The following is a 15,008-nucleotide window of genomic DNA, read 5'->3' as shown; positions in this document are numbered from 1 at the left end:
TCGTCTAGGGTCTCCCTCTAGTGTCTTTCGACCCCCCTCTCTGTATGCCTTTATAGACATTTGATTTTACTACATGAAGTCACCCCCTTAAAAGAGACCTCAAGGCTGTTGATGTTTACATAAAAGCAAAACATTTTCTCATTTTTCAAAAGGACGCAGTTACACTGTAAAAAATAAATACTCGATTATCACGAAACTTTTTTCGTTTTTGACGAAACCGTTTGCTGGTATATGATTCCGAGTAAACAATTTCATCAAAGTGACGAAATAACTATCGTCACTTTTTCGAAGAAACGAATTTATTCATAAATAAGGAAATATTTCGTCATTCTACTCTCAAAAAAAAAGGAAAAAAAAAGAAGCTCGTTTAAAATAGAAACTCGTAGTGCCTAATGTATTTAAATTTTCTATTAATCACTTTAACCATGGCACCATACATACGTCACGACACAGCAAAGACAGATAAATAAACTGCAACCATGCCCGAAGATGGATTCGAACTCTGAATCTTCCAGGGACAAGGCCAATTTCTTGATCACCATGCAACGTTGTCAGTTTATTTTCGATTGTCTAGTAGTCTTCATTTTAGTTTCGTCAACTATTTCCACATCGTAGTTCTAGTTAACAGTCTCCCACAACACAATTGTGGTTTCGAATTGAGGAAACATTTCCGTCATACATTTGAGAGTTTGCACTTCGTCCCAAATCACATGATTTTGTGACGAAATGATTATCAAAATTAACGAAATACTGCTCAAAATACTAGATCGTCAAAAGTGAGAGTTCTATTTCTGAGAGTATAGCTTAATAATAGTATTAAAGTCTCTTTATTTTCATAAATATGTTTGGGGAGCATAGCATATTAATACTTTTGAAAATCTTTAATAAATAAATTTTTTTGTAGGACTTCTAGAATAATAAAGATATTTACTTCTGTTTCTTCTCAAAAGTGAACTTCGTTTCTTGCTCAGTTTACACTAAGTTGATGAATTTTTAAAGCAACTTGTCGCGGAGAAAACAAATGTTCCCTTTAATGTTCAAAGTAAACTCATAGAAAGGTAAACTCATCAAACAATGAAATGTTTCAAAAGTAAATTTCCTAAAAATAATGTTTTTAATTTTTTTTCTTTAAAAAGTAGTTTTTTAAACAAAATTTTCGGAATGTGGTTACAAAAATTTTACCAACGAAGAAACCAAATTTTAAGATTCTTTAAAATTAAATTTTAACCACTAAGCAAATTTAAAGGCTGTCACTACAATAGAAATATTTTGTGCGGAAAATAAAAAATAATGATTTTTCGAGAAAATCGTTTTTAGATTGGTGGGATTCTGTGAATAGAAGAGCAGTGGTGGCTCAGATGATAGAGCACTCGCCTTCCAATGAGGTGAACCGGGTTTGAATTGCAGTGATGGTTGGTCGATACGAAGTCTGCACCCAGTTCGCACCCACCACAATGCTGATGTAAAATATCCTCAGTGGTAGACGGATCATGCGTTAGAGTCCCCCCTGCCGTCAGTCTAACCGTGGGAGGTTTTTGTAGTCTTCCTCTCTATGTAACGCAGATGCGGGTATATTCCATCAAAAAATCTTCCACGAAAGTAAATTTCCATCAATACTAAATCCAGGAGTTCCCTTGTCTTCTGGGTTGGATTCAAAATTACAAGACTACGGAGTTGAACATTAGTAGTCGTAAACCCAAAATTGGGTCGGCTGTTCAAAGACAGTAGAATACATATAAAAAACAATGCATGCTCCAGAACAAAATTGATTCGCTAAAGTTTTGAATACCGATAAAATTTTTTATGCCAAATTAGTCTGATTAAATGGAATAATAAAGTTTTTTTTGTTAATGTTTGAAAATTTTAAGAAACTGAATAGTAAACTCTTAGGACGCTGAGTTAAAGCACTTATAAAAAAAGTATCAGAACATGGTAAAATTTAATGGTAAAATCATGGTAAAATGGCAATGGTTTTGGCAAAATTAACAAAAAAATATGGTCTTATAATAGGTGATAAAACTTAGTAAATATGCCAAAAATTGGTATTTTTATCATGTTAACATAATAACTATTTATTCTGCTAAATGCCCTTTTCAGTTTCGTTATTTTTACTATAAGTATGGTAATCAGAACTATAATTTTGAAAACCAGAATTCTCAGTAAACAGTTGCCACATGAACAGAATAATAACCAAATAAATGGTTTAAATACCGCATATTTTTGTTTTATTAACCAGAAAAAAATAATATGTTTTATTATTATTTTTTTTTAATTTTTAAAAACCAGAAATATAATTACCCCACAGTGCAGTAATTTTATCATAATTGTTTTCTCCGTGTGGATAAATCTAAATATATCTTAAGCATCAAACTCTTTCGCTTAAAAAAGTATTCGTTTCGAAAGATTCAAAGCGTGAAAAAAGACAAAGAAAATTTATTTTTTGATCTAGGATTATTTTTAAATAAATTTTTTTCTTCAACCTAGTGAAAAGATTATTCGAAAGACCCAGTTATCGGAAGTAAATCTTCTAAGTGTCATTAGTTTAACCAAAATCATTCATCCAGTTATTCCGAAGACGTTCTTTTCAATAGGAAGTAGATGCGTTTTTACTCAGTTTAAGATTAAAAATGGAGAAAATAAGCAAAAACAACTGCGCTCCTGAGATTTAGGTGTATGTTTTAAGGTATGACTGTCAATGTACTCGAATTTTCTGTTTAGTTTCTTAATGGTTGTGTCAAAGAGTTGGAGTTTACCAGGATTTATTCGACGGAATATTCCTAAATATGACGGAAGAAGAAACTATGATTTCATAGTAAGTAATATATTATTTAATTAACAACTTAATCTTTCATGTAATAGTTTATTTATCTTTGTAATTTTTATATAATTCTTGAACAATTCATTAATCTAAGTCGAACACGATAATTCATTATGATAAATCGTAGTAAATGTTTCTAACTTTTGTCTGAAAAAAGAAATTATCATACTTTTACATCATTCAAAGTAAAATTATTCGAAAGTGTACAAGTTTAATTAAAAGAATTATCCTTATAAATGAAAATGATAATGTTAGTAATATTTAGTTATTAATGTTCATATTTACTTTTTTCAAATTTCATTAAATTATGGAAATATTCAAGATAATTAAAAAAATATTCCCTCAGTTGTAAAACTGAGGTAATTATCGATTATCGATTATGAGGGAATTATCATTTATCGAAAGGTAATAAAGTTTAATGAAATAGCATGTAAAATTTTTTCTCCATTTTATTATAACTTAACTTATAAATTTAATAAAATTGATAGATTGTTTAAATAAATAAGTAAAAACAAGTTTTATATTTTTTTTATTCATGCAATTTTAAGTGGAAAAAAAGTAAAAATATGACCTTGAAATCGGTTTAATAGCTCCAGAAGAGATAAAATTTTGAAATACAGTGATGCTAAATTTATTCCCCAGAAAAGTTTAATTGGGTTTCGAAAAATTGATTTTCTCATTTTAAGAAAAATTCAATATCGCAAGAACTTAATAAAAATAAAATTAAACATGGCAAGAACTGATGCATTAAACAAAACTAAAAGTATAAATTTATATTGAATAATTAAATTGGTAAAACAATTAGATCAGTAATTTGATTTGAATGATAAAATATTTCACCTATAAAATTTTTTTTTCAAAATACGTACTTCTTTGATTAGAATATGTCTTGCATTTAAAAAAATGCAGTATTATACAAGTATACTTGTATATATATATATTTAAAGTTTTAAAGCTTAATTTTATTTCTTAATTTTTACTCTTGTTCATTGAATTCATTCTGAAACTATAACAAAAACGGCATTGCAAATCTGGCAAAAAAACTACATTTTAATTAGTAAGTATTAATTTTTTACTAATCTAATTATGAAAGTTGGAAAGTTAATATTTTTTTCTTAGCATGCAAGTTGTACTGGTAGAAATTGAGAAAGAATTACATTAAAATTGAAAATTTAATATTATTGAAGATCTTTATACCCCTAATTAACGTTGATATCATAGAGTTAAAATATTTATATACATATATTATTTTCAATATTAACCTGTTATTAATTAATAAGATTTAAAAATACTAAACAATTAAAATTGTAGATTATCATAATCAAATCATTCCGATAATATCATACATTCATAATGGATATAGATGTCATCTTAAGTCATGATGTTTCATTGCTATAGGGGAAAGTAACTGCAGCGGCTAATATTGCATTAGAATTGCTTACAACCAAAAGGTATTCTTGGCAAATTAATCACGTGATTTGTCTTGGAGCTGCGATCTCATTATAGGGGTTTTATTTTTTTGTTTTGTTTAATATACTAATCAACTTTTAATGATTCAGTGTCTGTTGACCTAGACGTGCTAATTTGTAAGTTCTGTTTTACAACAGTTTTTTTCAACTGTTTCTTTGAAGGCAAACAGATTTTTGAATGTTAATGTTTTTTCTTGTATACCGTAAAAAAAACTGTAAATTCTACGGAAAAAAATATTTCTTACAGAAAAAAATTATTATTTTGTTCCGTAAGAAATATTTATTAGAAATTTTTTCTGTTTTTAATCATTATCAGTGAGCTTCAAAGAAAATGCCTGTTTTTTTACAGACTTTCTCTGTATAGTTGACTGTTTAAAGCTATTTTCCACAAAACAGTTTTTCTCCATGTTTCATCCTAACCGTAAACTGATTAAAACTGTCAATTCAAATTCTAGTTTTTGCCTAGCAGTTTTGCTTACTATGACAAATCATTTTACGATTATTTTCTATATTTGATCTTATTTCTTAGAAATTATGTCATAATTTGGAACACTGCATAAATAAAATTACAATTCGACTTCATTGTCAAATCAATACTCTACCTCATTATTATTTGTCTATAGAAATTTTTTTTCGGTAAATTAAATTGCTATAGATTTTTATAAGGATGGACCAATATATTTTTAAACTTTTTCACACTTAAATATGATTTCTATAAGTACTATTTTAAGACAACGACAGTTTAAGATTTTTCTTTATAGTCAAATATAGTCATTTGAAAAAAAAATTAAAAGTATGAATTATTTCATACATGATTTTTATATTTCAAAATTATGAAACTAATCGTGCTTTTTATTCTGATCATTATTCTGATCTTTATAATGGGACCTATTACATCCTGCTGGTTAAGTTCTGTTTTTATAGTTTTCTTAAAATTATCTGCAAAAAATCTAATAAAGTAAATAATCTGTCAAATAAATCTAATAAAAATAAAATGGAAAGTGATCTGTACTGTTTTTTTTCTGCAGTTTGATAAGATAACTAAAGTGTTTTATTCCTCAAATTTCGAAATAAGTAATAATTTTTTTAAACAGATCATGCTTCTAGCTGGAAAAATTACAAAATTACGTATTTTGTTACAGTTCAGATTATTTAACTGAATATTTGCCCCTGTGTATGTAAATTTCAATTCTCGTACTGATCCAGAACGTTGCTGGAAATAATGATTGTGAAAACATTGCTTTATAATTTTCGTATCTAAAAGTCCGATTCATTGGCAACTCTGCTAATAATTTTGAAACTTGCTTAAAATCTAGTTTCCTAAGCAGAACTTAGTGAACTGTGGATTTTATTTTTCCTTCTGTTTTTTTTAAGCACATTTTTCGTACCTTTCATTACTTTAAGGTTGCCCCTCGCTTGAAGCATTTTTATTGTTCGTTAAAAAATATTTAATGAATTTCGATTCATGATTTAAGCACTAAATTTTCTTATTTTTTCTCCTTAATAACTATTAAAGTCATGGAAAAAATTAATAAGTACCAAATAGGTTTTGGCACATTGCAAATGTGTGGCATTATAAAATCTGAGTTGTATATCTTAGAAACTACACATGGAATGACTTGTAAAGTGAAATATTTTAAAGAAATTATTAAAAAATATTAATCCTATGCAATCAAAGTGTTTCTAAGATTACTGAAATAGTTTGAAAGTATTCAGAAATTATAAGTTTTTGAAATTTGTTTAATTATTTTTTCAAAGAAAAATAAGTACATGATCAACTTCAAAACTTCGAGTATATCAATTTTTTCTTCAAAAATACCCGGTATTTTTTTTGCTCATAGATGAACCTGTACCTTTCTGATTGTTTTGCGTTAAACAGTTCCTTAGCATTATTTCCAGATACTTACTTTACAAGTTTCCACAATTTCTACTAGAAAACTAGCTGTACTGAGAGAGAGCTCATAACATAATGGAAAATCAGTCTGCTTTCCATCGAAAGCGATATTATTTTCTGAGAAATTTGAAAATATGTCTAATTATTATTGCTATTCAAATCAAGTACAAGATCAGAGAGAATAGGGTTTCTTTCTTTAAGAATACCTGGAATATGGTGGCCCATTGATGAATAGTTTGTAGTTTTATGAATTTAAGTGATTGAGGCAATATAGTGAGAAATAACTCTTTTTATAATGCGAATGTTTTTATTACACCTAATAAACTCTTAGTATTGTCTCCAGATAGATACTTGGCAACTTCTCGAAATTTTCATTGGAAAATTGTACAATGCAGTGAAACATCTCATTCCCTAAACAGAGATCGAAGTGCTTTCAATCAATAATGCTCTTTAAAAACAATTCTCTCCTAAACAATTTGAAAAAGTGTCTAATTATATTGCTGAAAGTTCTTCAAATTAATTACAAGATAAATTTTAAAATACAGTCTGTATAAATTTTTTCCTCTTTTAAACCCTTTGAAGCATAATTTTTAATAAACATATTTTTATTAAAAATTCTGCGTTTTCTATTTTATTCCCTGACTTTTCACCCTCTTTTTTATGATTTTGGACTAATTTAGGTCAAAATAAGTGAAAAATATTATACACGGAATTTTAATAATTTATGGTTAAAAAGTACAGCATGAAACACTGGTGTCTTTTTTTGCGGTAAAATCTTCAGACCTGCGGTAAAACACTACTCACTTCCAAGCAATTTTTCAAATATGCACTTATTTGCATATTGATCAATGAAATTTCGTTATCTTACAAAATAAATTATTGATAATATGAATAAGAACAATAAAAAAATTTTTTAAACTACTTTTTTTTTGGATTTTATATTTTAGTACAAGCATGATTCAGATAATTTAACAGATTTTTCTTTAGTAAAAATTAGATTGTTTCTTATAACTTATAAAATACCAAAATATAATGCTTGTAATTGGAGTGTCAGAAAAAAATAAGAAAAGGGACCCCAGTGTCCCAACAGTTTCAAAGGGTTAGAGAGTATTATGAATATTGCGTAACCCATTAATGAACGTGTATTACTGTCATGAATAATAAAACTCTAAACTAATAAATGCATGAAAATTCGAGATCACTTTACAAATTGAATAATAATTTATGTATAAAAAACTTATTTATCAAAAACGTAAACGTTTCATTATTTCTTTGTTGCTGATTAACGTACTTCCTGTTCTAATGTTCTAAAAGTAATTTCGGTTCTCTTAGAATTTATCGTTCTTAAGTACTGTTATCAGTTTACTTTGAAAATGTAATTACAATAAGTTCTGGAAGAATATGATGTTCATTATTATCGAATCGGAAAGATGGTTGCGATATTTGTTTATATCTTAAATGGTTCGTTAGCCCTTGACAAGATAGAGAAGTTCTTTTATTAGTTCTATGTCTTTCCCCGAAAAGGTCAATAAGATGCTGTTATTCAAATTGTCAGATTTTAAATTAAAATGTCACGCATCAATGATTTTATTGTAGCGGAAATGTTCAAATAATTTTTCATAGTCTATCAATGGCAGGAAGGATTTTACACAGTCTATAATTTGCAGTATTTCCAGTTATAAAAGAAAAAAAATTAAACTTACACTTAAAAATGACAAGAAAAAGAATAATGATAAAAGGGGATAATGATACCACATTGACATAACAAGGAGTGATACGTAATGTTAATTGATAGTATAATGTCTGGATAACGAGGTTTTTAATTTTAAAATATATCACCAACACTCAATATTATACAAACACATTTAACTTTTATTTGACACCCCCCCCACAATAATAATAATAATAATTAAAGTAATGAATAAATACAATTATTTTAATAATATTTTCAATATTATTATTATTTATGTTAATAATATTATTATTACTTTTATTATTATTAATAATAATCATTTTACCCCATACTATAATCCATATCTTACATACTTATTGATATTTATACCGATTCTAGGGTCATTGTCTAGTGAAATTATTGATATTTCGAAGTCGTATCCTTATTCAATAGGAATATTTAATAAAAACTGTGGATATTTGAAGTCCGTAATACATGAGATTTCTGTTCTTATAATTTTGAAGAACATCAATTAATTCATTTATCGAAGACTACTTTCCTTTTTAATGTATAAGGTCCTTTGCAGTATTGTTCAATAGCGTTCAATCTGAAGATGTTTACAGGAAAATAATTACTTTAATTCCATTAAAAAAAAAGAAATCTCCTGTTATTAACTTTTAGTTGGCACCACCAATAAAATTATTATTAATAATAATCACTAGTACTATTATTATTGTTAATAATAATAATCACTATTACTATTATTATTAATAATAATCACTATTACTATTATTATTAATAATAATAATCACTTTACCCCATACTATAATCAATATCTTACATAATTATTGATATTTATACCGATTCTAGGGTCATTGTCAAGCAAAATTATTGATATTTCGAAGTCGTAACCTTATTCTATGGGAATATTTAATAAAAACTATTGATATTTGAAATCGGTAGTACATGAGATTTCTGTTTTTATAATTATGAAGGACATCAATTAATTCATTTATCGAAGATTACTTTCCATTTAAATGTAAAAGTTCTTTTGCAGTGTTGTTCAATAGCTTTCAATCTGAAGATGTTTACAGGAAAAGTATTACTTTAATTCCATTAAAGAAAAAAGACATGACAGCAAGTTTAAAACATGAGGAAGTGGTTGCATGTGAAAGATGTAAAGCTTTTCATAACAAAAACTTTTCTTAAAGAATAGTAATTTCAAACCTTAATGAGCAAAAACGTCTAATCGTTTGTTTATTCCACACTTAGTACATAGTTCTGAAGTAGAACACCATGGTTTTATATCAATTTTCATTCATTTATTTCGGAGTCATTATCTGCATTTAAGTTAACATTCACTTAACAGTTAAACAATTACATAAAAGAGTAAAGGAAAGTATTTTGCAAAGTATTTCCTTGAAATTAAAGAAATTAATAACTGTTCCAAATAAATGTTTGTTTTGATCATTAAAATATATGGAACTCATTAGTAAATGACTGAGATAATTCATTCTGAAATACTTGCATTTAAATAGTTATAATTGGTCATGTTTTTAGAGACAGCAATCATTAATATTTAAATGAATAATATCCTATATTTTTTTAGTCATGCTTTTATCTTTTAAAATATTAAATTTTCTTTAATTTGTAAAAATAAATTTTATTGTTTAAATGGTAGATTCAAATAAATAAAATATTTCTACACATTCGCAATATTAATAAAATAAAAAAACAAAATGCCTTATTTGGTTAGTGAATATTTTTACAAGATTTACAGTGTAATTATTTTCAAACATATTTTGAAATAATGTGTATGTATAGTTCTTATAAACTGTATTTTAAAATATTTTAAATCTCATAAAGTTAGCTCAACATGGAGAAAACAATTCTAGTAAAACTACCGAAAAGTATGTTAATGACATTTCTGGTAAAAAAACAACTACATAACTCCGGTAATTAAACCAAAATAGGTCTTATTTATTAACATATTCTGTAATTTAGTAGTACAAAGTAGTATAATTTAATAGTATATTTAGTAATTTTTCCATTCATATGGTAACGATTTACCAGAAATTCTGGTTTTCAAAATTGTAGTTTTTATTTCCTAACATTTTGTAAAAAATACATAACTGAAATGTAAATTTAACAGAGCATATGGTAATGCCGTATTCTAAGAAATTAGATGAAATTATCAAATTTGCCACATTTACTAAATTTTATCACATAATACTATATTTTAAGGTCAATTTAACCAAAATCATTACCAAAGCTCTTCGGTAAAATTTAACAAGTTTTTTGGTATTCCCATAGAGCCAGAAATACTGTAATTCAACCATATTTTGGTAGTTTTGACCATGCTTTTTTTCAGATTTATGTTTTATTTTTATCTCGTGTATTCATTGTAAAAATTTAATTCTGGTAAAGATTTCTAATTTTTATATTTCAAATTAAAAATAATTGAAGACAAAATATTATAATGGCATAACTTATGATATATTTTGAATTTAAATGTAATGCTAAATGTTCTTTTTCTTTATAAACAGAATTGATCCAATATTGTCAAATTTTTTATTTTAATATATTACATCAACATATTTCACAGAAAAAATTGCATGCATAGTATAAGAGAAATAAATTACTTTTCCCTTAACAATAATGTTTAGCTGAAATTTTTTAGATGTTTTTAATACTGCGATATTTAAAATTCCCTTATAAAAAATTTCTCTTTTAAACGGAGCGAAAAACTAAACTTAAAACTAAATAAATAACGTCTTAAATCGAAAATTAACTTTCGACCATAGAATAAAGTAATGACTTAAGCCAAAATTACACTACGAATACTTAAACGAAAATTGATGAGAATTCTTTGTGCTACTATTAATCGACGTATTTATGACATTGAAAATAAATGTTTTCTATTTTGGCAGATTGAATTCAACTGTGTTTTTAAATATTTTTTTTAATGTGAGGGGATAGATGAGTACATAATTTTGAATATACTTTATCCAGCAATACATTTAAGTCTGTTTAAAATATCTCACCTTTATGTATTTAAAACATTAACGTACCTTTATTTGACTAACATCTTATTCTTGCATGAAAATTTTAATGACAAACTAAAAAAAGAAAATTAGAATTTGTTTTTGCCTTAATAGGACTGCTAAAATGAATTGCAATAATAGGTTTTCTTACGTTGCACTAATAGAAAATCAAGAGGCTTTATCACAGGGAATGAAATGCATTTCATTGTTGTCTTATGCAAAATACCAAAGCAAAATTTATCATCCGCTGTATTTTAAGCAACCATTTTTTACCAACTAATTCCATGTATTTAAAACCATAGTGGGATAATCTAATTCTCAACTGAAAATGTTGTTAGAATTCGTAGGAAAAAAAGGCACAAATCGCTGTAGGAGGCGATGTTGACCTTCACGCTCGTTATGAGCGATGTGTTCCGGGTTTCAAGTGTTGAATGGATCTTACGAGTAGTTGTAAGATGTTGAAAAATCGTCATGCAGCATTAGGCATGTCTCTTCTTATTGTTTGATTCATTCGAATGAGTATTCTTGCTGTCTTTCGAACAGTTAGTTTAAAACCGGTGATTGAGGATCCGCACTACTCCCCGAACACAGTGACATACTGATTTAAATCAACGGTTCATATAACGCGTATAGGTTAAAGCATAAGGAGATTTTTCAATATGATAGCAAATAAGGCGATTATGATAAAATATGGACGGCTTTATTATAAGCATAATTTTTTAAATTTCATAAAATAATGAGAAAGATGAAGTGTTTGGCCTTGACCTATAAATACAATGACGCTGAGCAACCTTTTTAATACATCAACTTGACATTTTTATGCAAATTAGCTAATGCGGGACAATATGACCTCCAGAAGACTAGTGTAGTGCTGATATGAGTTAGAGAGCCGTGATGGCTCAGCTTAGGGGATAGAGCGTCCGAATTCCATTGAGGTGAACCGGGTTCGAATCCCAGCGATGGATGGTCGATACGAATTCCGCATCTAGCTTGCACCGATCACAGTGCTGACGTAAAATATCCTCAGTGGTAAACGGAACATGGGTTAGAGTCCCCTTGCCGTCAGGCTAAACGTGAGGTGAATTCGTGACTTTCCTCTCTATGTAACGCAAATGCGGGTTAGCTCCATCAAAAAGTACTCCATGAAGACAAATTTCTCCCAATACTTGAGCCAGGAGTTCCCTTGTCTTCTGGATTGAGTTAAAAATTACAAGGTTACGGAGTTGAACATTAGTATTCGTAATCCCCTCCCTCTCAAAAAGAAATTGGGTGGGCTGCTAAACGACGGTTATAAGATATGAGTTAGTATCTTTGTTTTATGCAGTATGAGTAAGTCATAATGTCATCATGCAATGTTGAGGATTTATCTCAACGGCGAGAAGTATTTCCAACTAAATAATGCGACTTGCCACACTGCTGGTATTGCAAATAATTTTTTTGAGGAACATTGTAGAGATTTCTTTTATTGCTTTGCGTTGGCCTCTACTATCCCCAGATCTCAACCCTATTGAGCATTTGTCACATGAACTTGAATGAGTCTCCGTTACTTAGGTTCACAACTATCCAGTCTTAAGTTTTTGGAAAGTGTCATGAACGTGCCTCAAACGATTTACCAACATCTTAAGGAGACCATGTCAAAATGGATGAAGGTTGTGTTACAGGATAAAAGTGTCCGAACGAGATATTAACGGCCTGTGAATAATTAAGTTGCCATTCAATGCACTGTTAAAAATGGATACTCAGATATCACGAAACTTTCTTCGTGTTTAACAAAGGAGTTTCCTAGTATACGCTCCGAGCGAGAATTTTTTTAAAAATAACTAAGTAACTATCGTTGCTTCTTCGAAGAAACGAATTCCCCAAAATACATAAAATTGCTTAATGTATTTACCTTTTCTAATAATAACTTTATCGTGGACATAGCACAACAGGGACAGATAGAACAGAGAGATAAGCTACACCCATACTCGAAGTGGGATTCGAACCCCTGATCCTCCTGATGCGAGGCAAACACCTCGGTTGGCTTAAGTTGTCACTTTATATTTGATTGTCTAGTCTTCATTCTATTTTCGTCATTGTAGTTAACAATCTCACACTACGATGAGCTCTAGAGTGGAGGAAACATTGTCGTCATATATTAGAGAGCACGTGTTTCGTCACAAATCATGTGATTTTGTGACGAAATGATTCTCAAAATTAACGAAATACTGATTTAGGAATGCTGAATAGTCAAAAGTGAGAGTTTGAGGGTGTGTTTGAAATGTTTATGGAAACATAATATAGTATAACATTTGTTAAATGATCCCAAATAATAAATTGTACAGAGAAAAAGTTAAATTTATTAGTGTAATTAGAAAAGCCCCTCCCCCCTCCTCCAAAAAAAAAGTAGAAAACACGTTTGGCAAGCAAAAAAATAAATTGGGTTATTAATGTTCCTAAGAAAAATATAAAAATATTTAAAATGCTGTAGCACTTACCAAAACAAAAAACTAGTAATAATGCGCTTTTCTACTAAATGGAATTTTTTTTATTGGGATAGTAAGGTTAAAGTCAGTAAAATGTTGCTATTGTTGAAAATAAATTGTTTAGTTGTAAAAAAGGTCATTTATCAAATTTCTAATAAAATAAAAGGGTTGTAATTATGCTTTAATTAAAACTGCTTTTTAATTTCTTACTAATTAAAGTTAGTATTTGTTCTTTTAAATACAATTAGAAAAATATTTAGTGCGTAAATCTCATATTCCAAAATCGAAATTATAATTTGAATTTAATTTGCATGTTTAGGTGGGGTTTTTAGTTCATTTTTTTTACTTTAGTTTCAGTTTAAAATTTTTTTTCTCACTTCTCTCATACAAAGTCATTGAAGATTTTATTAAAAACAATAATAAATTAGAATAGCAAATCACGAGTAAAAACTTCCATTTCATTTTAGGTTGGTTAAAAAGGTTTTACGATAGGTATATACAAGATTCAAAGAGTATTTTTTATCTATGCAGACTTTAATCTTAATCCTAAATAAGCCTAGATTACATGTATATTAAATTTCTATTTTTGTTTGTGTATGCGTTATTAAACTCAGTTTATTTATTTGACGAAAATACAACTCTGCAAGTTTTTGTATTTTAGTTTCTTATCAAATAAAATTCTTTTTTATTCTTCCAAATGAAACTGAATTTGTTTTTCTGATAGGAAGCTGCTCTTCTAACGTTTTTTCTCCGATGGAAATTTAATTTTTAATGCAGCGTAATTATTAATAGCGCAAACATCATAAAATATTGTGAATTCGATAATATATTGCATGAGTTAAGTGAAATTATCATAATATATAGTGCAATTATCATAACATATGGTGAAACTTTTTTTAACAACATAAAAATATATAGCTAATTAAAATAAAAACGATTTAGAATTGTGAAAATTGGAAAGATTTTTTTTATTTTATAAATTTATGAATTAGAATAATTGTTATTGGAGTTAAAACTAAATGATATCTCTTCAATTAATTTCATAAAAACTAGAATTAGTACTTAGTAAGTAATATAAATTAGTTTTATTCAATTAATTTCTTTTTATACTAGTAAAGGTGTTATATTAAATTACTTTTTTTGGTTGGACTGTTCTTTTATTTGAAGGCGATGAAATTATGTAAATTTTTGTATTTCAACTTCTGATGAAATAAATTTCTTTTTCTTTCGAGATTTAGTGTTTCCATATCATTTTTAGATACAAACTAAGTTTTTCATCTAACATAAGTAATTAATTCTGGTGAATTTTTCATAACACATTGTCAATCAAGGTGAATTTTTTTAACAATCTATTATACAACTTAAAAAGACACGATAAGAAGAGAAATCGAATTACAAATTTTTTTGTAGTATGAATTATCGACTCTTTTTGAAACCACCAACACTACTTATGCCTTAATTCACCTTTTTCGCCAACTGAATACCGCCTCCAAAGAGAAACACTATGATAACTCTGTCATCCTTCCTTCAGAAAAAGAAGAATCTCGGGGTCAACGAATGCCAAATACCCACGAGGTCTCCGAGTTCAGGCTCATTTCATTGCGGCTTTCCTTATCATTAAAAAACCTCTCGAATAAATATTAACT

At 27.8% G+C, this 15,008-nt stretch overlaps 1 protein-coding gene across 1 annotated transcript in view; it reads left to right on the top strand.

The window, feature by feature from the left end:
• Positions 1-2,656: 2,656 nt before the first annotated feature.
• Positions 2,657-15,008, top strand: part of LOC107449889 (uncharacterized) — a 70,782-nt gene continuing 58,430 nt past the window's right edge. The window contains exon 1 of the mRNA XM_071184249.1: positions 2,657-2,812. Coding sequence (XP_071040350.1) covers positions 2,696-2,812 — 117 coding nt within the window. The 5' untranslated portion in view covers positions 2,657-2,695. The remainder of the gene's footprint in view (positions 2,813-15,008) is intronic.

This window comes from Parasteatoda tepidariorum, chromosome 8, assembly GCF_043381705.1.
Source record: "Parasteatoda tepidariorum isolate YZ-2023 chromosome 8, CAS_Ptep_4.0, whole genome shotgun sequence".
In the NCBI taxonomy this organism is placed as follows: domain Eukaryota; kingdom Metazoa; phylum Arthropoda; class Arachnida; order Araneae; family Theridiidae; genus Parasteatoda; species Parasteatoda tepidariorum.
This window is presented reverse-complemented; position numbering and strand designations above follow the sequence as displayed.